This window comes from Dunckerocampus dactyliophorus, chromosome 13 (assembly GCF_027744805.1).
Source record: "Dunckerocampus dactyliophorus isolate RoL2022-P2 chromosome 13, RoL_Ddac_1.1, whole genome shotgun sequence".
In the NCBI taxonomy this organism is placed as follows: Eukaryota; Metazoa; Chordata; class Actinopteri; order Syngnathiformes; family Syngnathidae; genus Dunckerocampus; species Dunckerocampus dactyliophorus.
The window spans coordinates 1878738-1904539 of NC_072831.1; the positions used below are offsets into that span (position 1 = coordinate 1878738).

At 42.7% G+C, this 25802-nt stretch overlaps 1 protein-coding gene across 2 annotated transcripts in view; it reads right to left on the reverse strand.

The window, feature by feature from the left end:
• sos2 (son of sevenless homolog 2 (Drosophila)) overlaps positions 1 to 25802 on the reverse strand; it is a 64967-nt gene that overhangs the window by 34798 nt on the left and 4367 nt on the right. For both annotated transcript variants that reach the window (XM_054796521.1, XM_054796519.1), the window contains exons 2-7: positions 13596 to 13721; positions 13385 to 13516; positions 13144 to 13308; positions 9435 to 9641; positions 1898 to 2041; positions 133 to 243 (exon numbers count right to left, since the gene is read on the reverse strand). In XM_054796521.1, coding sequence (XP_054652496.1) covers positions 133 to 243; positions 1898 to 2041; positions 9435 to 9641; positions 13144 to 13308; positions 13385 to 13516; positions 13596 to 13721 — 885 coding nt within the window. The remainder of the gene's footprint in view (positions 1 to 132; positions 244 to 1897; positions 2042 to 9434; positions 9642 to 13143; positions 13309 to 13384; positions 13517 to 13595; positions 13722 to 25802) is intronic.

The following is a 25802-nucleotide window of genomic DNA, read 5'->3' on the forward strand; positions in this document are numbered from 1 at the left end:
CTACCACATCCCCACTATCCTCTAGTTACGATGAGAGTGCCCAACTAAATGACACTTGGAGCTTGGAAAGTTCCATGTTTTTAAGATTTTGGTTGCGAGATGTTGGCGGGAACGCTGCGGTGCCGGTCCTACCTGGAAGTAGAGGCCCGCGGTGGGTCGGGCCATCAGGCTGTTGAAGTGCTCGTGGAAGTCCCTGCTGAGGATGTCCTGGGACAGTGTCTCGTAGGGGTCGAACGCCTGCTCCTGCATGTGCACAAACACGCACAAGCGTTGACACTCAACAACACGGCATTCCCAGGAGCACAGACGTGTCTCACAAAAGTAAGTACAGACCTCACATTTCATATTCATGGATATACTTTGGAGTAGTCAGTGTAGAGCTTGTACAGCGATGTAGATTTACTCTCCGCTGAAAATGAGTCAACACACAGCCATTATTGTGTAAATAGCTGGCAACTCAACCTCGTGGTGGTAGTAGTGTGCACGAGTGCTACCGGCACTACAGTTCGTTGAGGAGAAACATGAATTCTAACATGTACTGTGGCATTGTGAAGCAGGAACTGGGTCACATGGCCGTTTTCCAACATGATAAAAAAGTCAAATCACAGCTCCAAAAATGACAAGAATGTCTCCTCCACACCTGAACCCAATGGAGCACCTGTGGGGCATCCTCAAGGTGTTCAACCTGTGACGTCATCACAGAGGAGTGGAAGAGGATTCCAGTAACAACCTGTAACTGCTCTCTGCTCAATTCCATGCCCGAGAGGGACATGGTTTATCAACGTATATATGGTTTGTAATTATGTTCTACATTGTTTGATTTGTTGAAAGCCAACGTTAAATTAGCAAAAATTACATTTATAGTTGATGGGGCCAGCCATGACGAACTAGCGCACAGCTCAGCCTCATTTAGGAAGTGACGTAATGAGTGTAATCCCACTCAGCAAAAGTAGAGTGACCACAACATCAAAATAGAAGCCATGCAAAAATGTGTTGCTGCTGGATGTTCACAGTGTCTGAGTGATATTGTAAGTTTTTCTTTTCCAAAAGACGAAGTTTCAAGACAACAATGGAAGAAGCAAGTGCAGAGAATGAGGGACAGATGGACGGCTGCTTCGAGTTCTGTTCTTTGCAGTGACCATTTTGAAGGAACGCCTTTGCTTTCAAGCATTTGGCTTGAAAGTCTGGTATAACCACATTTTGAAAAAGAATGAATGCTATTCTGCCGATACACAGGAAAAAAAACAAGACAACAAAAAAGTTGGCAGTCACGTCTTGTTTACGACAAGGCAAGGCTGTAAAGCATTGTACAGGTTATACAAACATCTTTTGACAGTGAGATGTTTCAGTGGGGGGTGGCGGCGAACATTCATCCTCGAAATGCGGCCACATGTACATTACAATAGGCTCTAAAAACCCCTTTACTCTCATTAAGAAGCCAATTTAAAACAATAATTGAAGGATAAGCAACTCCAGAGTAATTTACACTTACCATTCTGTGTTTTGAAGGCGACCAATCTTCATCTCTGTGTCTTAAGGCTCAAGTGCATGCTCTGCAAGTTCTGTATTTCATTGCATAATGTTTCTTCCTCCTCAAAAACTATTGGCACATCGCTCAAATCTTGGCAATAATCACTGTAAACATCCTTTGTCTTTTACACCGCTATGTTTGTGTAGCAGTATGTCACTTCCGGAAATGGGGCTGAGCTGCGAGCCAGTTTGTCATGGCTGACACAGACTACTCCAAAGCATATCCAAGTTAGCGTTTTATAGTATTGTCCCCTGCAAAGACCTACCGCCGTAGAAATGCTTGCTGAAATGTGAGGGGTGTAATCAGTTCGGTCAGACCCAACGAAATCAAGTTTTTAAAAAAACGAGCGCGTACGACGCGCCGCACCTCAGCAAGGTCCTCGAAGCAGCTGCCCACCAGCGGGTGCGGGCTGCCGTCAGCCGTCATCTCCACGGCATCCTCGATCAGGCCCAGCAGCTTCACGGTCAGCTCGTGGATGTCGAGGATGTTACTGAAGATCACCTCCACATCCTGCGCAGCAACACAACACAAGAGAACTGTGGCGTAATTGTTTCTAAAATTCTGCTGAGAGAAAAATATTAGTAACAGTACTACGATGTACAACATATTGTCCAATGAATACATCTCTGACAATGTCAATCAAAAGTGAGCAGTATGATCTTTGTGAAGGTTGAATTACCAAAACAGCTGTTGTACTATAGGCAAAATGCACAGCACACGTCCTACTGATTTAAAAAAAAGCCCACAATTTTTACATGTTGACGCCTTTATGATTCACTGGTAATGTTTTTTCATAAAGCGTTGAGAGTTCACACTTTGTTCGGCGGCCCTGTCCTAACTTCCCATGAACTCACTTGTAAACAAACAAACATTCACTTTCGGAGGAAGGACGTCCGCAAAACCATCGAGCACACAAGAAACCTTACCAGTAGGGATGCAATGATACACAAAATAAAAAAATTACCTTGCCTTTTTTAATTTGAATTTTATTGAAATTGCCAACATTTTTCACATTTTGCAACATGTTCAGCCTGGTATGAATGTGGGAGGCTCAGTGGCTCTGTGCTTGACAATGCAACCTAAGCCAGAGTAGTCGATCGCAGATACACTGAGCTTTCAGCACAGAGAACAGTCAGATGTTGACAAAATAATGAAACTGTGTATTGTTTGATACAGGAGTCACAATTCGGTACGCATGTGTATTGAACGGTTCAATGCAGATACACGTATTGTTACACCCCTACTTACCAGCCACCTGAAATGCTAGCAAAGCTACGACACCTGGGGCATGTTGAACCACGGTGCAAAAGGTCTGTCACACCGACCGATCGGAACATGTGCCTGAATACAGCGCACCTTGCTGGGCCACACCAGGTGGTTCCTCTCGCTCTATACTCCGGCTACCCTGACCTCCATAGTGGCACATCAGCTGCTCGGATCTTGTGTCCGAATATAGTGCACTTTGCTGGGCCACAGCAAGTGGCTCACTCCGCTCTATACTCTGCTTCCCCTGATAGTAGTGATGCGGTTGTAGTAATATCATGATGTTTGATTAGGACAAATCAACAAACCCTAATTTGTTACAGCCCTTCTTACCTCTAGGTGTGCACAAACTGCACTTACATCTCAATTTTAAAAAGTAGATAGTTATCGGTTATCTGTATCATAACAGTCTTGGGAAGCACAAAGTTATCGTATCGGTTTGGAAAAAAAAAAAAAATAGACATTGTACATCTCTAATCAGAACAATGACATTTGTGATGATGACCCAAAATAGAACGTCAATGTCAAGATTGCAGCAGGGTTTGGAGGGGGAGGAGTGAGCACTGTGTCAAAAACACAGACATTTTTACGAACTTAGTGACTCTGGACCGTAACCCCTGCAAAGAAAAAGGGGAGAGGGTTGTCCTACTGTATATATAGTCAAGCAGACATAATTGGTGCTATTTTAGCGAGGGCCTGCAGATGCCGTTCCCCGTCTCAACATAACACGCGCCGCATTCCACGAGAGCCTCCTCATCCAAGTGATGCCACAAATTACTCCAAATAAGCCCAAATATGCAAAGCCACAGCGTGAGAGGGTAACAGCCCAACTTTCCATATGCTCTTTTTCTTTTTTTTAAGCCATGAAAGAAGTCTGGAGGGTCTAGCATCCAGCAGATTACACACGTAATCCTTCAGTGTGGTGAGACCGGTTTTGGCATAAACGTCTTTGTAACTTGATGATTAGTTGAGCCTTAAACTGCTCTTTATTTTTTCTTTTTTTTTTTTAAAGAATTTTCCCCATCAGCCACAATCCTTATCGGAAACATGAACACACATGTCTTTCCCGTTCCTGTGCATTCTAACGACACAAAAACAGCTAGCATGAGGCAGCCAACAATGCACGTATACAGTAATTGGACACACCTATTCCGCCTATAACGCCCTCTCAAAAAAAGAAAAAAAAAAACCCTCCAAAAACGCCAACAAAGTTTCATTTACATAACATGACCTGGGTGTAACGAGTCATCGATACATCGATGCATCGATTTATGTTCCCAACTACATCGATTTGTGTCCGGCAAAGTTTCAGTTCAGGACAAGATCTAACCGATCTAACATCGTTTAAGGTAATCAATCGATTGAATCGGTACTAGGAAAGAAGCATTGGATTCAAGCACAGCATGCTTTATGGATGTGTTTTGTTTTGGGGTTTTTTAGCACTTTTAATGATAAAGACGTTAAACTTGTTTAACAGTTTGATTTTGCGTAAGTTGATTAGTCACGCCTGTAGAGTGGGGGGCACGGATGACCTCATGTAAAGGCAACTGCTGTGGTTGCCAAGGGTTACAGTGTGGTTGGCACATTGAATAAAAGGAGCCGACACATCCTCTCCAAAGAACATAAGTTTGTGAGTTTTTGTCCTTTCGGTTTTGACGCCCAACACCTAGGACGCTACCCTCAATTCAGTCTGCCTGTGTTGTCATCGCCACACTTTACCGGATTTATACTTGGACCTCATCCAGTCACATGGAAAGTTAAGTCCAACTTGAAGCCTTTCAAACACATGGATAGGAGCTTCAGTACAAGATAAAAAGGTATGCAGGATATAAATTCACTTTAATATCTATCTAGTCTGATGGTGCGAAATACGTTCATTTTGCCCCGGAATTGCTGTGTACGTGCAATTTGTAGTGTGCCGTGTGTAGCGAGGCCTACATGAAATGACACTTTTCTTCCATGGACTTTTTGATGATCAAAAAAATGTGAATGGCTACTCTGGTGACTTTTAAAACAAATTTCACAGCCTAAGTAAGTATATATTTTGTATTATTGTTGTACTTGCCAAGGTCCATGGGTCCATCACAGCTTTTGGCTTGACTCAATGTTAAAGCGATGGGAACCAAAGGCACCATGAAATTGACTAACTTCTTTAATACTTGAGGTGGAGAAGTGAATGAGTTACCAAATTAAAGTTCAAGTCATCTGATCAGATAGAATTGATTGAATTCAACCTGTTCATTCATTCATTGTAAATTCAAGCTGAAGTGTTGCTTGTCAAATAAAATGTGAATGCATTTGCCATTCATTGTTGTTTACTTGTCTGTTTATATGCATAATTCATTTATACCTGACTCCCTTACAAAAAAACAATGGGAATCTTGGAAACTTCACCTGCACTGTCCAGTATCCAGGCATTTATTTCACAGTCACAGTGGATGAATTTTGCCTAAAACGTTACTGAATCGATTTAAAGTTACTGAATCGTTTCGGATCGCTCTAAATGAACCAAAATCGTCCTTGAATCGTATCGGCAACCACGAATTGTGATACGAATCAAATTGTTATTAAAACTAATCGTAACAGCTCTATACCTTCAGTCCAATTAATAATACAGAATCAATAAATATTGCAAAATCCCTGAAATAATGACATCGGTCATGTTGCGCAGGACATGAAGTGCTCACTCCTGTGCTCTTATTTTCGTGCGCTGCACTTCCTGCTGGGGGGAAGCGACAGTCGCTTTACCCCAGTGGTAGGTTGCACAGCTGGCTGCAATCGCAATTAGTGGGGTTTAAAAGCCCAGCACCGTCTGAGGTATGGCGCTAGTTCATTGTATCTTGGCTCGTTGCCTATGTGTACCTCGCCTGTGCTGTCACCTAGACCAGTGGTCCCCAACTTTCTTTGACCCACGGACCGGCTTGTGTTCCCACAAATCTCCCGTACATTATAGCGATCTAATTTATCTTATTTATTATGTATTGTGTACAACCAAGACATGAATAACATCAAATTAAAAGCACAAAATGAATGCCCACCCACCATCCACCAGTTCAAGTACATCGCTGTTTGACGTGTTTGGTCAAAGGCAGTGTGCTAGCATGAATTCACTTGAGACAAATGTGCACATTAGCACTCAATAAGTCATCAAAACTTACCTTTATAGTATCAGCATTTAAGACCAGTCAAACCTGTCTATAGCGGCCACTAAAGGGAAACGGCAAAAGTGGCCGCTATTGGCAGGTGGCCGTTAGAGACAGGTCGGCGGCCATTTTGAATTTGTGCACGCACATATTAACATGTCTGTGATTAGAAGCTTGTTGTGTTTGCAGATACATACAATTATACTGTTACATGTTGACCAGTAGAGTGCACTGTGGGACTGCGGATAAAAGTTGTAAAGAACAACTAGGCTTGTTATTCTACACCACCCACAGAACAAAGCTGTGCTACTATATATCTGGTCATTACAGCTTTAGTTCATCAGTAAGTGATGGGAAGTGACGGTGCAACGTCACGAGCAGGAGAGCTAGGCTGAGTGCTAGCTGTGAGTGTCGAGAGAGTTGGGAAGTGTGTGGCTATTGGCGTGGATGTAAAGTCCTGCAGTGTTCTCCGCTGTTAATAAAGCGATTAAAGTGCATCGGCGACGTGAGTCTCTCCTTACCCACAACAAGCGGCATTACAGTATTGACCAGTGCACATTGTCTCACACCAGGAAATAAACGGTGTCACGGTCTGCAACAAGCTCCAAAGAAGACGGCTTTCTTTTTATGTTGAACAACTGACAGTTTGTGTGGATCTTGTGGATGATTGTGGCTGAGCTAGGACTCAGTAATTAAAAAGTCTACACACGACGGCTTTCATTGAAAAAACGAAACTTTTTCATGCATGAGGCTTCTGCTTGAGTCGGTATTTTGGCCGCTATATGCGGTCAGATATTGACCAAGGGATACAAAATGGGTGGCCGCTGGCCGCATTAGACAGGTGACCGCTATACACAGGGTATAGAACACGTAAATTTTCAGCGGGGGATTTTTCAGCGGCCGCTATAGGCAGGTGGCCGTTCTATACAGGTGGCCGCTAAGACAGGTTTGACTGTATTAGGTGAAAGAAAAATGGTAAAAATACAGTAGTAGTCTTATCTGTGCGGCATGAGATAAAGTTAGCACACGCACAATGGACATGCGTCAAGTGAGACGGATGTAACAGAGAGAATCCGGCCACTTTTCAAAATAAAACATCCTGGAAATTATTTTTTCCTTTCTGTGCGGCCCGGTGCCAAATGACCAGCGGCCCGGGGGTTGGGGACCACTGACCTAGACAGTTCCCTGATCTGTTACTACAGCCCAAGTCTCCCAGGTGTGTTTTCACAGAGCCTTTTACCTCTGTCGCTTTCTGTTGTTTTTCCTGCACCTGCTTCATTAAAGTATTTTTATTTTCCACCACCACCGCCGCCTGTCTCTGCCTACTACTGGAGGTCAAGCACTCGACAACTCCGCACAACGTGACAACATCTCTTAAGTACCGTATTTTCACGACCATGAGGCGCACTTAAAAGTCTTACATTTTGTCCAAAATGGACGGGGCGCCTTATAATGTGGCGCACCTTATGTGTGTACCGAGTTCCAAAATCTGTAAGTGTTGCTGTGTGACTTTGATGAGCGCTCCGCTCGACGGACTGGGAGCGTCTCCTGCCGACACACTGCTTGTATAGAGGAAAGGTGGACGTGACTGAGGACGCTAAAGGCACGCCCCCTATAAGTATATTTTATGAATCTATCCATCCGGGCAAGGACTACCGTGGCGCAGCAACATCCAGCGGATTACAAGGAAAGCTGGCCATCTTCTTCTCCTACTGCAGTAAAAACATTGCAGACAAAAACATCCAGCCCAACTACATCACCAACATGGACGACGTGCCGCTCACTTTCCACATCCTGGTGAACCACACTGTAGAGAAGGGGACCAGCACGGTAGATACACACAACGGGGCAGGAGAAGTTGGCTTTTACTGTTGTGCTTAGTTGCCATGGTAATGGACAGAAACTGCCACCTTTGGTGATTATTAAAAGGAAGATGTTGCCTAAAGAAAAGTTTCCAGCCGAACCAATCAAAGGGGCTGGAAGGGCGAGGAGAAAATGGCTGAGTGACGTGTACGGAAAGAGACCGGATGTTTTTTTCCCCCACGCGTCACCGTCCCTGTTGATCTGTGACTCCATGCGCGCCCATCTCACAGCCGCTGTGAAAAAGCAAGTGCAGCAAATGAACTCGGAGCTTGACATCATTCCGGGAGGCTTGACGAAGGAACTCCAGTAAACACGGCGTTTAAAGTGAAGTTGCGAGCGGCGTGGGAGTGATGACAGCTAGCGAACACAGCTTCACTAAGACTGGGAGGCAGCGCCGTGCAAGTTGCGCCACAATTTTGTGAATGGATTGTGGATGCTTGAGCTAACGTGTCTGATGCACTGTTGTTCGAGCTTTCACAAAAGCCAGCATCATGGCAACGATACTGACTGACAATGACGACGAGAGGCAACCTGGAGTCTTTGATGGAGAACTTGCCCCGCTGTTCATTTGGGATACATAAGATGAGGACTTTGATGGATTTGTGGATGAGGATTGATAAAAAATGACGTGAGGACATTGTTAAATACGTCAATGAAGTAGAACCGAACGCAGTTTTGTTCCCGTTGCCTTTTTAAAAACATACAATAGCATGCATGCTAGCATATTGTAGCGTCGCTGGGAGCACTTCCTGTTCCCCAGCGTGCTTTACGGTCGTGTTTTGGTGCAAATGCTCTTAAAGTTACTGTACATGTTCGAGCTACATAGTTGTTAGTTATTGTTCTGCATAAATAGCGGTAGTGTCTTGTCTGTTTTTGCATTGCTGTGTGATGTTTTTAGTTGTGCACCATGACAGACTGTTGTGTTGAGTGATGACCGTCCTGATTTCAAGTGGGTTTGATAAACTGAATGAGAGTTCTGCTCTTAATCTGTCCAAAAAAATAAGCACTGTCTTTTCCTCACTGACTTCTGAGCAACACGGTATGTTTTAGCGTGCATACCTGCGCCCAATAATACGGTGCGCCTTGTGGTTGTGTTAAATACAGAAATAGCACCTGGAAGTGAGGCTGCGCCTTTTAATACGGTGCGCCTTATGGTCGTGAAAATATGGTAAATAGAAGTATCTGTCACATGGGTCCAATGAAAATGCTGTGTTGGCTTGGAAAAGTAAACAATCCTATATGTCGTAACAATGGTAATCGTTCAACATTTCTGACTGAGCACCGGTGCTGTCAACACTCCAGACGCAACATTAAAGTTACCATACTTGCTGTTTTGCACCCTTCTTGAAATGAATCCAAAGACGTTCCAAACACACGCTAGCATATTCTCATCGGCAGTCGTGGCAAGTTATGGAGCATGCGCGACAATCCTTTTCGGCATAACGTCGACATAACGTCATAAAAAAAGAGCATCAGACTGTGTGACTTCGGGTCAGGACACTATGCTTCAGTCTGACGTCATCAGAGTTGTGGCTTGACATGATTTGCATGAGTTCATTACTCTTAAAGTTTTAACGTGATTAAATAAATGAGTTACTGCCTAATCTGTTTAACGCTAGCATAGTCTCTCTTACCTGAGGCGTGAAGATCTTGGAGTTGGACAGGAAGTGGTGGCGGAACACCTTGATGATGAGGTCCAGCTCCCGCAGGTACTGGCGCTCCTCGGCAATCTCCAGCCTCACCAGGTCGTCGTATGTCAACTCACCCGAAGACGAGGGCTCGTCGGTGCACTGCGACATCAAGCCGATGTCCTCCTCCTGGTCGAACATGTCCATCAACACCTGGGACACCACAGCAGCATCGGAGGACGTCAAGCCTTTGCAACGGTTTGACGGTCACGATAAACTATTGTGGCATAGGCAGTAGGGGAGAGCATCTGCAACATACTGTGCGGCCCCCTACTAGACATCAAAGTGTGGCCTGAGAAGCCTGAGTGAGTTCATGGACATTTTTATACGCCAACATTGCACTGTCAGTGAGCTTGTCAGTCACTAACTACAGTCACGATGCCAACACATGCCAAAAGACAGCACAATGATGAACAGATAAGCAAACACACACAGGACAACCACCACTACTATGGGGAATCATAAACAACTACGTTATCGCTAAACATACAGCTTTAGCAACTTTTCACAAAACAAGTACCGCAAAGCATGCTGGGAAGCCAGAGCCACTCCGAGCATGCCTTTCGGTACTGGTTTTGTAAATGGTAATAGAAAACAACATTGTTTAGCAAATAGCAAACAGTTTGATAGTTTTGTAAAAAAATAAATGTTTTGTAAATAGCAATAGTAAAAATCATCAAGGTATGATCCGTGTGATAATCAAGGCTGCGATATCGGCGTCATATCTGAAATTGAAAAGTTGCATCAGGACACTCTTAATGGGAAGTCTCGTTTCCACCAAGCAGTACACTTTGTGATGTAATGTCCGTTGTCAAAAGTTAGGAAAGATACCAAAACAACAGCTGTACCGGCGCTACATCGGCTAGTAAGCGGAGAGGTGGGGTACCTAAAAGTAGGGATACCTTATGCCGATACTGACATGAAAATGCTATACCGCAAACCCATGTTCAGTTAATTGGTTCCAGAAAGTAGGATTCCTTATTTATAAATGGAATATTATTTGTAGAGCAAAGAAACCCTGTTTACAATCTTCTAAAATATACGTTAAATCATTATTAGAGACCTCTGGACATGAAATAACACCCCTATAGTCACCTTTACACTCCTATTTCCCAATGTAGAAGACAAAACAGAAAATAAGCCATTTGAGATGTGAATAAGGCATAACAGACTCGCATGTTAGCATTGGGAGAGTTCTTTGTTGTTGTTTTCTGGACAGCGTACTTCCTGGTGGATATTATCACATCAGTGTAACATTATTGACACCAAGTGACTAGTGTAGAATACCAACTTTGAATGAGTCTCCTGAATGCCTTATATTTTCATATTTCTGTTCATTTAGTCATTTTTACACTTGAAAATGCTTAATTTAGGCCAAGAATGCGTAAAATTTGTTTCAATGTATAAATTTTTGGACTACCAATACGTCGTATTCAGCCAAGAAAGTGTGAAACTTCAAAATTGAACTGCAACTGCAAACTGGCGAGGGACATATGATTCATGCTGACATCGGTATCAGTCGATACGCAAGGCTGCAACATCTGTATCGTATCTGAAATGAAAAAGGTTGCATAGGAACACCCAGAGCAGCACAACTCGGTATGCATTGTCCGTTGTCAAATCGTATTAAAAAGGTACCAAAACAACTGTTGTACCAGCGTTACATTGTGTCGTAAGCAGAGCTGTAGGGCATATCTTATGCATGTCTTATGCTAATATTGGCATAAAAATGCTGTATCGATTCATATCGGCAACGATTATTCGGGCGAGTGCAGCGTCTTCTTTTAACACTTTTAATCAAATCTCTTTTGTTCATGTGTGACGTGCTGAATGTGCCAAATGTATAATTTCACAGATTCCTACTTTGCACATTGTTCGTATATGGATGTTTGTGCCGCATCATGATGTCCTCCATGGTTGCTTACTGGTTGCGAACAATAATTGTAGGCGACCGGATATCCGATTTGATGAGCGAGTGATACGGTCGCACCTGTAGAGGCCTCCTGGATCTATCAGCATTTCAAGATTCAAGATTCAAGATTCAAGAGAGTTTTATTGTCATGTGCATAGTACAACAGCAGTTATACCATGCAATGAAAATCTTATTCTGTTAATTCTCCCAAGAAAAGAAAGAAAACAAATGAAAGAATAAGAACATAAGAAACATAATCGATTGTAGAGAGAGACATGGACCGGGTATCGTAAGACTAGCAACCGGTTGACAGTCCATTTCTTAGACAATGCGAGAGCCTGGGCAAAAGGACTGTCGCGTATTTGCCGTAGCTTACAGTGACTGAAAACGAGAATGGATGTAAATAGTAGAAATGCGTACATTATAGCGATCGAATTTATCATATATTGGGTATTGTGTAAAACTACGGCAGGAACAACATCAAATTAAAAGCACTCAATGAATACAGAGCCACCATTCACCAGTACCAGCCTGGACTTTTGCACATTTGAAAATGCTGTAAGAATGCCACTTTTAACAATTGCCTTCTTTATTTCATAAGATAAGATTGTCTACATCAGGGGTGTCCAAAGCGCGGCTATTTTTTTATTGGCCGTGGCAGAAATTCTAAAAATATCATTCAACAAGAAAACTAGAATGGAAATGGAAAATTCAGCAGTAATCTTACAATAAAGTCATTAATATTAAAAGAAAAAAGTTGTAATCTAAGAAGAAAAAGATGCGTTTTTATGAGAATAACGTTTTAATGTTATGAGGAAATATAACTTTTGTTTTTTTGTTTTTTTTTTACATCAGAGGTTATAATATTATGGAAATAAAGTCCAAATATTATGAAAATAAATTCAAAGTAGTATGGGAATAAAGTCAGAATATTGCAAGAAAATTGAAATATTTGGAAATTTAAAAAAACAACAACAAATGCACAAGTGGATAAATCAGTAGTAATTTGACAAGAATAAAGACAAAATATTAAGAGACAAAAGTTGTATTGTAATTTAAAAAATACAATTTTACAAGAAAAAGCTTGTAATATTGAGGAATTCAATGTCACTTTAGGAGCATTAAGTAGAAATAGTCAAGAATTTTTTTTTTTTTTTAAAGGTTGGGGAAAAGTTGAAGTTGCTCTAATATTATGGGAATAAAGTCAAAATATTAAGGTAAAAGTCATATTACAAGGACATCTACAATTGAAATATTTAGAAAATTTACAGCAAAAATGTTGGGGGAAAAAAAGAGTGAAGTTGATACTAATAATAGGCTTTTTCACTGATATCACAAAGCTGACGTGTAGTTTTTTCTTGAAATATACATAACTCCTTAGCATACCTATATGCATTGAATCCTTTCATTTTGGCTGGAAAAAGTTTCATCAACAAACATTAGCCGTAGAATCGAATTGAACCGTATGGTATCGTTTGTACGCTGTATTGAATCATCGTGTTTTCAACATATATCCTTTTTGCATCACAATCGTAACCTGCATATCAAGACTAGAATCGAATCGTCCATCACAAAGATTTACACCCATATTGCGTGCTGCATTTGGTCAGTTCAGTGTCACCGTGCTATGATGTCAGTCTATTTACGTGGCCGTACTGCCTACACACCGAAGTCCACACCTCAACCGGACTGCTCCACTGGGTGGAAACATGTTTTTAAAAAAAAAAAGGGGGGGGGGGTTACCTTGTCTGCACACATGGACACTTTAATGTCCTGCTGGCTGATCTCGTAGTGCCGAATATTGCCCACGTAGTTGCCCGCCAGTTTCAAAATGTCTGCCGATATGTACTCAAGAACGGCCACAATGTACAAAGACACGTGGTAGTCCACTCTGTAGCCCAGAACCTCCTGAGAGGAAGCCAAAGAGGAAAAGTTAAGGATGATTTGGGGATGCCTGATGACAATGGAGTGCCGTCCTCCAAACCTTAAGCAGCGGGTGTATTTTGTCCACAGGGAGAAGTAAGGGATTCCTCCTCTTTCGTTTCTCAATGGCCGACTGAGCGTCGGCGATGGCCCACTTGTCTATAGGGTGGGGGAAGGTCTTCTGGACTCGCTCCTGAGGGGCAAAGGAGAGAAGGATGTTACCGGCACATCGCCAAGCGCGGACTGGAGATGATGGACGGTGGAGTGTTTACCTCCACGTCCTGCACCGAGCGAGGCTGCGCCACACACAGCATGTTGAGCAGCTGCAGGATCAGCTCCTCAATGTGCTGGAGGGCGTCCTCCTTCGCCAGGAGGTTTGGGTGGACCTGCTTCTGCACCTGAACAGATAAAAGTGTTAGCATTGTTCTTCCTTAGAGTCCTTTGATCCCAGGTTTGAGCGTGCCATTTGCAACCCCGCCCCTTCTAGAACCAGAAAGATGATGTCGTGTGGGCGTGTCAGATGTGATCAGCAACATCTGGTGTGATGCTCCCCCGCTAGGGTCGGGTCACGTTCAAAAGATGTCAGGGCAACAAGATGAGACAAGTTTTAATGACAGCTGCTCACCAGCGCGGACGTCATCATGACGGAAGCTTGTTAACTCACAACTGTTTAATATGCACCATTTTCATAAAGTTCCCCAATTATGCCAGCTTGCCTCTTTAATGACGTTCTAACAGTAATATGTGTTTGTGAGCACCAAACGTGATCAAAATCTATCATCTCCCTCACTTGTTTGCTCCACTTTTGAGAGGGGAGGATCGCTTTTTAAGTCATGTCGTGAAGGAAGAACCTCCTTCTCCACGGACGTGATACCACCTCTGACCCACCCCTAGCTAGATGAGCTCGCCCGTGTATACACCCACGACAAAGCAGGCTTCATTCACTACACAGCTTAAAGGGTCCATGACAGGATTCATCAACTTTTCCGGACTAGAAGTCACTCCGCAGTATAAGTCGCACCAGCCAAAAATGCACAGTGAAGAAGAGAATACCATATGTAAGTCAAACTGGACTATAAGTCACATTTTTCGGAGAGAAATTTCTTTTATAATATCAGAGAGCAAGAACAGACATTTCATCTTGAAAGGCAAAATGGAGAACAACAGGCTAAATAGGCGTCTGTTAACATAAGGTGAATAGGTCTAATATATTACAAGTTATTCAGATAACTATAGCGTCAACAACATAACTTAACTAGTTTACTTGCCTAGAGCGGCCTCTTGTTTCTCTCAGTGTGGGAAAAAAACATACGTAAGTCGATCCGGAGTATAAGTCGCACCAATTGTCATTGGGAGTACGTGAATACTGTAAAAATGAAAAAAAAAAAATTGCACCTAACACAATTACGAGCGCATCTGAACGCCTCATAGCTCAGAGCGTACCGGCAGAAAGAAGGAAGGAGACGCAGCATGAAGTTCTCTATTGCTCTGTGTGAGTTAGATGAATAAGTATGTTTGATGATGACATATGTTGTGTATTAAAAGTGTTTTATCCTGAAGGTTTAACGTATATTGGTGTTCCAATCCCCGCACTGTGAAAACCTGTCAATGTACGTGCGTGTCAGGATGAGAGAGTGGAGAATCCCCTGAAAAAGAGGTTTTAGCGCTGCTTGTATGTATTTTTGTGTGCATTTCGTACGCAGCAGACTGGGGCTAAGATCAAAGTCAAGTGGCTACTTTCGGTACCTTCTATTATAGAAAAAATAAAGAAATAATAATTATGCGGTGACCTTCCTGGGTCACTTGATTGGAATCATAAAAATATCTCTCCACTTTCATCGTGTTATATCATATGGCTGAAAAATGACTTTTTTTGTTACATTTTTTTCCTCTTTTCAGTAAATATCTTTCAAAATAACACATTTTAGAGTTGTATTTATAACACCGTGAACCCGTGATATTTGTGCTCAAGGTTATCATACTGTCAAATTCTCATTCTGTATCGGCCGACATTCAGGCTGCTATATCAGTATCGGATTGGAATTGGAAAGAGTCGTATCAGGACACCCCTAGTGCTCACATAAACATGCAAAAAGAGAAGAGGGCAGGAAGGAATGCAAGCAGAGTTAAAAAGGTCAACGCCAGCGTCATCAGCGTGGAGCATTCTTGTGCTCTGATTGAGTGGAGACGCCAGCGCCGTGCAGGAAGTCCCCTCCGCTCCAAGTCGACTTGGCTGAGACAAACGTGATAATTGAGGAAATGCAGGAATGCCAAATAGTGCCATGCTCATGTCGTGTGCTTCAATTCATTTGAGTTAAAATTTTTATTTTCTTTTTTTTTAACAAGCGCAGCTGGAAAATCAGAAGCCGCATGTTGGCATGGTTCACGTTTCCGTACGCCATTTGGACGCACGCTCACAAGACCAGTTAGCAATAACACACCACTGCTTGGAAACACAAGGGATATATTTGCACACAGAGAGACATTTGTATAGATAGTTTATACACGCTCTACATTTAAAAGCGGAAGTGGGTCTGTGAGATCAGGACCGGCGGGCCGCACGTGTGCACTTGACCAAATTCCACAGGACGCCGAGAGTCGTGAGTCACGGCAGCACAAAAACCACGGGGGTTTCCCTTGCGCTCCATTCAGCGAATAGTTGGCACGCTTCATGGAGGCCCACGTGCAACACGTGTCAGCCCGCCACCACCACCCAACAGTGTGGGGGCAAAAACGCGCACAGAGCTACTCATTTGTATCAAAGTCTCCTAACTGAGGGGGGAAAAAGGAAAAAGAGTGAGACCTCCTGAGCCTTGTGTGTAGAATTCCTGCTTGTCATCACTTCAACACCAAAGTCATCAATACATTGAAATAAAAATAGCATTTGGTGATGCATTTTGTTGCTTTACTTGGAATAAAACAACTCAGAGTTGATGTCCGGTTGATTATTTGAGGACAGCAGTGTCCAATGTCCAGCCCTGGGGTCATCTGCAGCCGGCAGCTTGTTTTTGTTTGTTTGGTTTTTTTTAATAAAATAAAATTTAAAAATAAATAAAAGAAACATTGCCCTTGACAGAATATTTTGAAGGGGTATTAGGACCACAAAAAATAAAAAGATAAAGCTGACTGGTAGGCTTTGTTTGGTGTTTATCGTGTCCTCAATAGGCATTTGAACGACTCCCGTACCAATTCTGATTCCTACTTTGCGGTTCCTAATGATTATTGATTCCAATGCATTTATGAGGCAGGGTCATCAAAGCATGTATTAAATGAGGGCGCTAACCAGAGGTCTTTTTGGATGAAAAGTCTGAAGTTGTCTGTGAATTGTTTAATGATGTAAAATTTTTTAATAACCGTACTATGAATTTCTCACAGGCTATTTTCAACCAGTACAGTCGTCCCTCGCCACATCGTGGTTCGAACATCGCTCCCTCACACTCTTCATTAAATAATACAAGGTTATTATTAGTCTATTATTAGCCAAATTAAGTATTTTCAACCATAAAATGGGCTAAATGAAGTAAAATACAAATATAAGGCATTCAGAAGATGTAGCGATGATATGTAGTATTCAACACTGGTCACTAGGTGTCAGCGATGTTACTGTAATGTTGGGTGATACACACAAGCACCAGACAATCCCCGGAGCAACAGGCTTTTCTTGCCTAACATAGGTAAAACTCACCTGACATCACTTCCTGTCCGTACGCCCGCCCCATTCAGTACGAGCTGATTTATTTATATCTTATAGGTCTTAATATTTAACATACTTAACCTGTCGCTTGCACAAGCATCTGTACCGACCTGCTTTAAGTCCACCTCCATAGTGCCCGTACCCAAGAAGAGCAACGTGACCTGCTTGAATGACTATCGCCCTATAGCACTCACTCCTATTGTCTTGAAGTGCTTTGAAAGAATAGTCATGACCCACATCAAAAAGAGCATCCCGGCAACTGTGGACCCTCTACAGTTTGCATATCGCCAGAACCGGTCCACGGATGATGCAGTCAACACTGCCATCCACACAGCCCTTTCTCACCTACAGGGCCAGGACACATACGTCAGAATGCTATTTATAGACTATAGCTCTGCTTTTAATACAGTCAGCCCCCACAAACTCACAAATAAGCTCCTCACACTTGGCCTGTCACCCCCCCTCTGTAAATGGGTGTTTAACTTTCTAACGGGCAGGCCCCAGTCAGTCAGAGTCCACAATCGCACATCCAGCTCAAGAATTGTGAGCACTGAGACCCCACAGGGGTGTGTGCTGAGTCCGCTCCTCTACACGCTCTTCACCTACGATTGCGTGGCCTCCCAGAACAACACCAGCATCATTCAATTTGCGGATGACACTACAGTCATCGGACTGATCACTGGTGGTGTTGAAACATCATACAGAAGAGAGGTGGCGGACCTCATTGCTTGGTGTCGTGATAACAATCTCCTTCTCAATACAGATAAGACTAAAGAGATGATCATTGACCCAAGAACAAGGGAAAAGGAGCCGCATAGACCCCCGTTTATTGATGAGACTGAGGTGGAGAGTTCCTTGGCACACACATCAGCGAGGACCTCACCTGGTCTCACAACACCCAACAAATTCTGAAGAAGTCCCAAAGGAGACTGTACTTCCTGAGAAGACTGAGGAAATTTGGCATGTCCACCACAATCCTGAGTTGCTTCTACAGATGCACTATGGAAAGTGTCCTTACCGCCTCCATCACTGTTTGGTACGGTAACTGTACAACACGTGATAGGAAGGCACTCCAGCGGGTGATCAAGACCTCACAGAACATTGTTGGGGCAGCCCTCCCCTCACTGCAAGACATTTATAAAACTAGAGTCCTACGAAGAACACACAACCTCATCAAGGACAGCACACATCCACAACACTCATTATTCACACTCCTACCGTCAGGCAGACGCTACAGGAGTTTGAAGTCCAGGACCACAAGGCTGGCAAACAGCTTTTACCCACAGGCCATCAGGCTTCTCAACAAAGCACTCACACACGCCGCATGCAACACACGCACACACTCATAGCACTTTATTTATTTATTTATTTGTATTATTTATTTGTATTAATGTCTCTTCTGTTGTTGTTGCTTAATTTATTGGTATTTATGTTTATGTTCTTATTCTTTCTTGTGTTTTCTTTCTTTTCTTGGGAGAATGAACAGAATAAGAATTTGATTGCATAGTATAACTGCCTGTTTTACTATGCATATGACAATAAAACTCTTGAATCTTAAATGTGTTATTATGTAGTATATCGGGTAATAGGAGTGTAAATGTGACCATATGGGTGTTATTTCATGTCTAGAGGCCTGATGTTAATGTTAAAAAACATATTTAGAAGGTCGTAAACAGGTTTCCTATGCTCTAACTACCAAAATATTCAATTTATAAATAGGGCTGAATGATTATTTGACTGGTTACGTGATCTGCGTGTCTCGCGCTCACATGTAGGTCGTGAGCGAGGTGTAGCCCCTGCTGAAGGCACTGTAGCTTTATGTGGTGCAGTTCAGATTTCTATAAGATAGATATTGAAATACTTGTTTTACTCTGTTGATTGTTTTATTTTTAAGAAAAAAATTATTATTGAACAATTCATGCACCATGCATTTGTATTACTCTAAAAACAGGCATCAGACTAAATTCAGGTTTGTGTCAAATAGTACAAAATTTGTGTCACACAAAGAAAAAAAGACAAAAACAGTCGGGTTGGGTGGCCCTGCCAACAAGGTGTCCTTGACTTTATCTTAACATAAGCCCAGCACACAAGAAAGAACACTTTATGTATAATAAATCTGATATTATTATAATACAGACTGATTTATTACTTGTGTTTGTTCAAAATTACATAAGAGGGCCTTGATAAAAAAAATAATTAAAAAACATCACAATTAGATTATTTTCCAAAATTGTTCAGCCCTAATTGCAAATAAGGAATCCCATTTGGTAGGGGTGTCACGAGACACTCGGACGCTACACGAGATTAACTCTCCTCCTGCCTGTTTGGAGGTGGGAGACGAGGAAAACAGACACACACGCACTGAGACCGGCCGGCTAAATTACTGAGTTCATTTTCATTTATTGTGTGATTTATTTATTTATTTTCCTCCCATGCATAGTACCTAGAGAAACGAGAAACGAGAAATCTTGTCACATTTTAATCTTGCGAGATCTTGTGACAGCCCTACTATTTTGCGGAAATGCACTTATCACAATCTGATCTGGAACCAATTAACCGCTAGAAAAGAGGGAATGAGGGACGACGACAAACAGAGTAGGTAAAAGATAATATAAAGACGCTTGCTCAAGTGGGGGAAAAAAAGCCCAACGCTCCAAGTCACTCTCTAAATATATAATATATAAATATTAGGGGCGTAATGATTTATCGATGTATCCATTTATATTCCTATGATTCCACTACATTGACCTGTGGCTGGCAAGTTTCCATTACAGACGACATGTATCGATTAAACATCGTTTTAAAAAGGTAATCAATCGATTGCATCGATACTCGGAAATAAAGCGTTGGATTTAAGCACGGCACGCTTTATATAGATGTGAGGGGTTGTTTTAGCACTTTTAATGATATGATGTTAAACGCTACTTGGAGTCCGCCTGTCTGTGTCTGCGACAACAAAACGTAGCGCTCACAATGTAACGGTCAAGTGAAATACCACGGCAACACGACAAATCCCTCCACTCACCTACTAAGGCGCCATGGGATTTCACACGACGCTGACTGTCCACGCACCACCTGTGGGGTTTCCGCGAGAAGCCTCAGGTCTGGCCACGAGGTCAAAACTGTAATTGTTGTTTACGTGTTGGTTTATGTCCATCATTCATTTATACCAGATTTCCTTTAAAAAAAAATAATAGGAATCTAGGAAACTTCACCTGCACCGTCCAATATCCGGGTATTTATTTCACCGTCACACTGGTAAAAGTTTTAAAGTTACTGAATCTTTTTAGATTGTATTGTTCTAAATCAGGGGTCACCAACGTGGTGCCCGTGGGCACCGGGTAGCCCCCCACGGCCATTTGAGGCGCCCGCAAACACCGATAATACCGACCTGATATTGCATAGAAATGTGATATCAATAGACGGAATGGGACTTTTTTTTCCCGATAATGAAAACCTATATTCGAAAAAAAAATGCTGTATAGGTGGACACTTTAATGTTCACTTGACCGGGATGACGCCACAGTTTGTTGACATACAATACAAGCCCACCTCCTTTGCGCTTTACACATGCTCTTGTGTTCCTGGCGCTCTGAACTTTAAGTCAGCTAGCTCCTGACGTTAACCTCTGGGACGCCAGCGCTTAGCCATTCAGTGAAACACAAATTTGAAGGTCATAACGTTTTTGCCAGCTCGGCTATTTTTCACCTTTTCCATGATGACAGAAGGTATCGAAGGCTTGAATCTCCTGCCGCTTGACGTTCACCTTAGCTCCAGCGTGGCCGCCTCAATATCAGGCGATGGCACATAAAAATGTGCTTGAATAAAGGAACACAGCTGCTTGAAAGGCAGCCACTCGTGGCGGAGGTGTTAATTCCACAACATACATAAATAGAAACTTTAATACTCTCCAAGAGGAATTCACATTTCCAGCAGCTCTGCAAAAACAGGCTCCCGTATTGGCCAGTGCACAAAAGATGCCCTCATCAAAGCACCTCTCAAGCGTGTAAACAAACTAGCTTGCTCCTTCCATTCATTCCATTTTCTAGATATGCCACCTATCCTATCGATATTTGCTGGAAGTAGTGGAACATAAACTTTGTCTTTAACAAAACCCCACAAAATAAAGTCACACCCATTGAGGTCCGGGCATCCGGCAGGCCAAGTACAGAGTGAGACACACTGTGTGGGACTTGTTCTTGTGGGGTTATGATAAAGACAAAGTTTATGTTCCAGCAAATATCCATGACATAAAAGATGGAATAACAGCTGCAATCAACACGGTGGACTGCCACATCCTGCGGCGCGTTTGGGAAGAATTCTCATATGGGTTTGATGTTGTCCGTGCTGCCCGTGGTGGCCACACTGAGCACTTGTAAAACATGAAACAAAAACTTGAAGGTACTGTATCTACAACATGTGTGTCCAAGCTGGAGTTGTCTATTGTTTTTCCTATTTGAAATATTGCATGCTGATTTTGGCGTATTCTTTTTGAATCACCCTGTTTATATAAGACAATTGTATTGTACTTTATTTATCCCACAGCAGGGAAATGTATAAAGTGCACACATTTTACCCCCCACAAAAAAGGGTTACATCATGAAAAAAGGGTCATGACGCAGACAAGAGGAGGAGAAAGTAGGTCATTGAATGCAACGTTGAAATATTTTTGAAGATCTTGTACTGCAAGGCAGCGCATGGACCCATGATGGCGTTCGTACAGGGTTTACATTTCTAAATCAATTGATTATTCTCTTCTGGGTAACAGGCTCATGTTACAGGTAATGTGTGTGTGTGTAGAAGGGGTGGGGGTAGGGGGTGGGCCTTGTTATTATACCCGAGCATGTGTCAAGTTTGTGATTCATTCCGTGATGACATCATCTGCCATTACAAGCAGACTGTCTGGGGAAGACAGAGATCAACTCGAAGACAAAAGACAAACACACACACACACACAAACACAAGAACGACTAACCATGCAATTACATCACAGGGGATTAAAGACAAAGACACAACACACCGACATGCACAGAGCAATCACGGAACCAGGAAGTGCAAACTGTTACCTGGAGCATCCATTCAAGTCACCAAAAGCATTGAGACATGTTATGGATTGATCAGGGGTGCAACTAAACACAGAGAACGGGAGATGGCAAGCCAGCAGGCCCTCTCTCAGGTGCGACAGTCACCTCGAACCTCAACAATGGACACAAAATTCCCACTGACGCGCCCCCAACAAAAACGGAAGCTGGGACACTCAACGTCCAAACACTTCTGAACATGTTGCAGCTAAATTTTCATGGATTAAACTGCCATGTTTCCTGGACTATAAATCACATAAAAGTCGCATTTATTTCGACATTTATTTCACAAAATTCAAGATTATTATTCCGCTACACAATACACTCCTGATCAAAATGTTAAGACCAGTTGAAAAATTGCAAGAATTTACATTTTGGACTGTTGGTTCTTAAGGAGGTCTAAGTAGCGCTTCAAAATGCTGTTGAATAAAGGAGTGAGTAATGAGTAGCTGCGCTATTCTTGTTAATTAGATGAAAAATGGGTTTGGGCATGCTTGATGCCAGTGTTTCCAGGAGGCTAGTGGGAATGTTGCAGAGGGTATCCACTGTCTGGAATTCATGTCCATTTATGTAAATCCATCCCCAAATGTTCTCCATTGGATTTACATGAGGGGAACATGCAGGACGGTCCAAAACAGTGAGCTTATTCCTCTGGAAGAAGTCCTTTGCAAAGTGCAGCGTTGTCCTGTTGAAAAAGCCAGTCGTTCCCACACAGACGAGGGCCTTCAGTCATGAGGGATGCCCCCTGCAACATCTGCACACAGCCTTCTTTTTGCATTTTGAAGCTCTACTTAGAACCTCCTCAAGAGCCAGCAGTGCAAAATGTAAATTCTTGCAGTTTTTCAATTGGTCTTAGGATTTTTATGTGTAGCACATAGAACAACAGGCTGAATAGGTGCATGGTGGGTCTTACTCAGCATAAAGAACTTACCTGGGAGGCTGAACAGTCTACATTAACAAAACAAGCCAGCGAATCCAACAAGCGGGGTAAGTAGGAAGCAGGAAGTTCACCAAGACCCCGATCTCATTCATTGAATTCACTGAATTAGTTGTCACGCGATCAATGCGCGCCCTATTGCGGCTGCCGACGGTAATGGACACTCCTTGGGTCATGCCAGTCCGGATAAAATAATGTTTACAAACATGGTAATACATGGCAAAATAGTTGGCAATGAATTGGATAATTGTTGCGGCTCCAATAACATAGACTAGGGGTGTAACAATACGTGTATCTGTGTCGAACCGTTCAATATACATGTGCACCAAACCGTGACCCCTGTATCAAACAATACGTAGTTTCATATATATTTTATCAACTTCTGATGGCGCTCTGTGCTGAAAGCTCAGTGTATCTGCGATCGACTACTCTGAATTAGGTTGCATTGTCAAGCACAGAGCCACTGAACTACACCTCCCACATTCATACCAGGCTGAACATGTTGAAAAATGAAAAAAAAATTGAAAAATGTTGGCAATTTCAATGAAATTCTAATTAAAAAAGGCAAGGTAATTTATTTTTTGTATAAAAAAAAAATATTGTACCGTAACACAAATGTATCGAACCGAACCGTGAATTCTGTGTATTGTTGCATCCCTACTGAAGACACATACGCTGGAATTGAATTTTAAAATATTTATTAAACTATTTTGTATTATTATGGTCAAATAATTATTATAGTTTAATTATATTTTTTATTTTTTCCACAATATATTTGTTTGAATTTTTACAATTTTATACACACTCCTGATCAAAATCTTAAGACCAGTTGAAAAATTGATAAAATTTGCATTTTGCACATTTGGATCTTGAAGCTGGAGGGCTACTATTCCACCTCAGACCCTCGGCGCATGTGGGCGGGGCTCCAGCACATCACAGACTATCGACAGCAGAGTAGCGTAGCCACGTCCAAACAAACCACACTTCCAGATGAGCTGAACGAGTTCTATGCCCGCTTTGACACCCAAACTCCTGACGAGCAGAGAGGGTGGCTGAACCAGGGGAGCACACAGGACTCACCTCTCATGGTGACATCAGCTGATGTGCGCAGGGTTCTGAACAAAACAAACCCACGAAAAGCAGCAGGCCCAGACAACATCTCAGGACGTGCACTTCGGGTTTGCTCATCAGAGCTAGCTGATGTGCTTGCTGACATATTTAACCTGTCGCTTGCACAAGCATCTGTACCGACCTGCTTTAAGTCCACCACCATAGTGCCCGTACCCAAGAAGAGCAACGTGACCTGCTTGAATGACTATCACCCTATAGCACTCACTCCTATTGTTATGAAGTGCTTTGAAAGAATAGTCATGACCCACATCAAAAAGAGCATCCCGGCAACTGTGGACCCTCTACAGTTTGCATATCGCCAGAACCGGTCCACGGATGATGCAGTCAACACTGCCATCCACACAGCCCTTTCTCACCTACAGGGCCAGGACACATACGTCAGAATGCTATTTATAGACTATAGCTCTGCTTTTAATACAGTCTGCCCCCACAAACTCACAAATAAGCTCCTCACACTTGGCCTGTCTCCCTCCCTCTGTAACTGGGTGTTTAACTTTCTCACAGGCAGACCCCAGTCAGTCAGAGTCCACAACCGCACATCCAGCTCAAGAATTGTGAGCACTGGGACCCCACAGGGGTGTGTGCTGAGTCCACTCCTCTACACGCTCTTCACCTACGATTGCGTGGCCTCCCAGAACAACACCAGCATCATTAAATTTGCGGATGACACTACAGTCATCGGACTGATCACTGGTGGTGTTGAAACATCATACAGAAGAGAGGTGGCGGACCTCATAGCTTGGTGTCGTGATAACAATCTCCTTCTCAATACAGATAAGACTAAAGAGATGATCATCGACCCAAGAACAAGGGAAAAGGAGCCGCATAGACCCCTGTTTATTGATGAGACTGAGGTGGAGAGGGTGAAAACCTTCAAGTTCCTTGGCACACACATCAGCGAGGACCTCACCTGGTCTCACAACACCCAACAAATTCTGAAGAAGTCCCAAAGGAGACTGTACTTCCTGAGAAGACTGAGGAAATTTGGCATGTCCACCACAATCCTGAGTTGCTTCTACAGATGCACTATGGAAAGTGTCCTTACCGCCTCCATCACTGTTTGGTACGGTAACTGTACAACACGTGATAGGAAGGCACTCCAGCGGGTGATCAAGACCTCACAGAACATTGTTGGGGCAGCCCTCCCCTCACTGCAAGACATTTATAAAACTAGAGTCCTACCAAGAACACACAACCTCATCAAGGACAGCACACATCCACAACACTCATTATTCACACTCCTACCGTCAGGCAGACGCTACAGGAGTCTGAAGTCCAGGACCACAAGGCTGGCAAACAGCTTTTACCCACAGGCCATCAGGCTTCTCAACGAAGCACTCGCACACGCGGCACGCAACACACGCACACACTCATAGCACTTTATTTATTTATTTATTTATTTATATTATTTACTTGTATTAATGTCTCTTTTGTTGTTGTTGCTTAATTTATTGGTATATATGTTTATGTGTTTATGTTTCTTATGTTCTTATTCTTTCTTGTGTTTTCTTTCTTTTCTTGGGAGAATGAACAGAATAAGATTTTCATTGCATAGTATAACTGCTGTTTAACTATGCACATGACAATAAAACTCTCTTGAATCTTGAATATGTTTTTAAAGCCTTTTCCCGCAGAT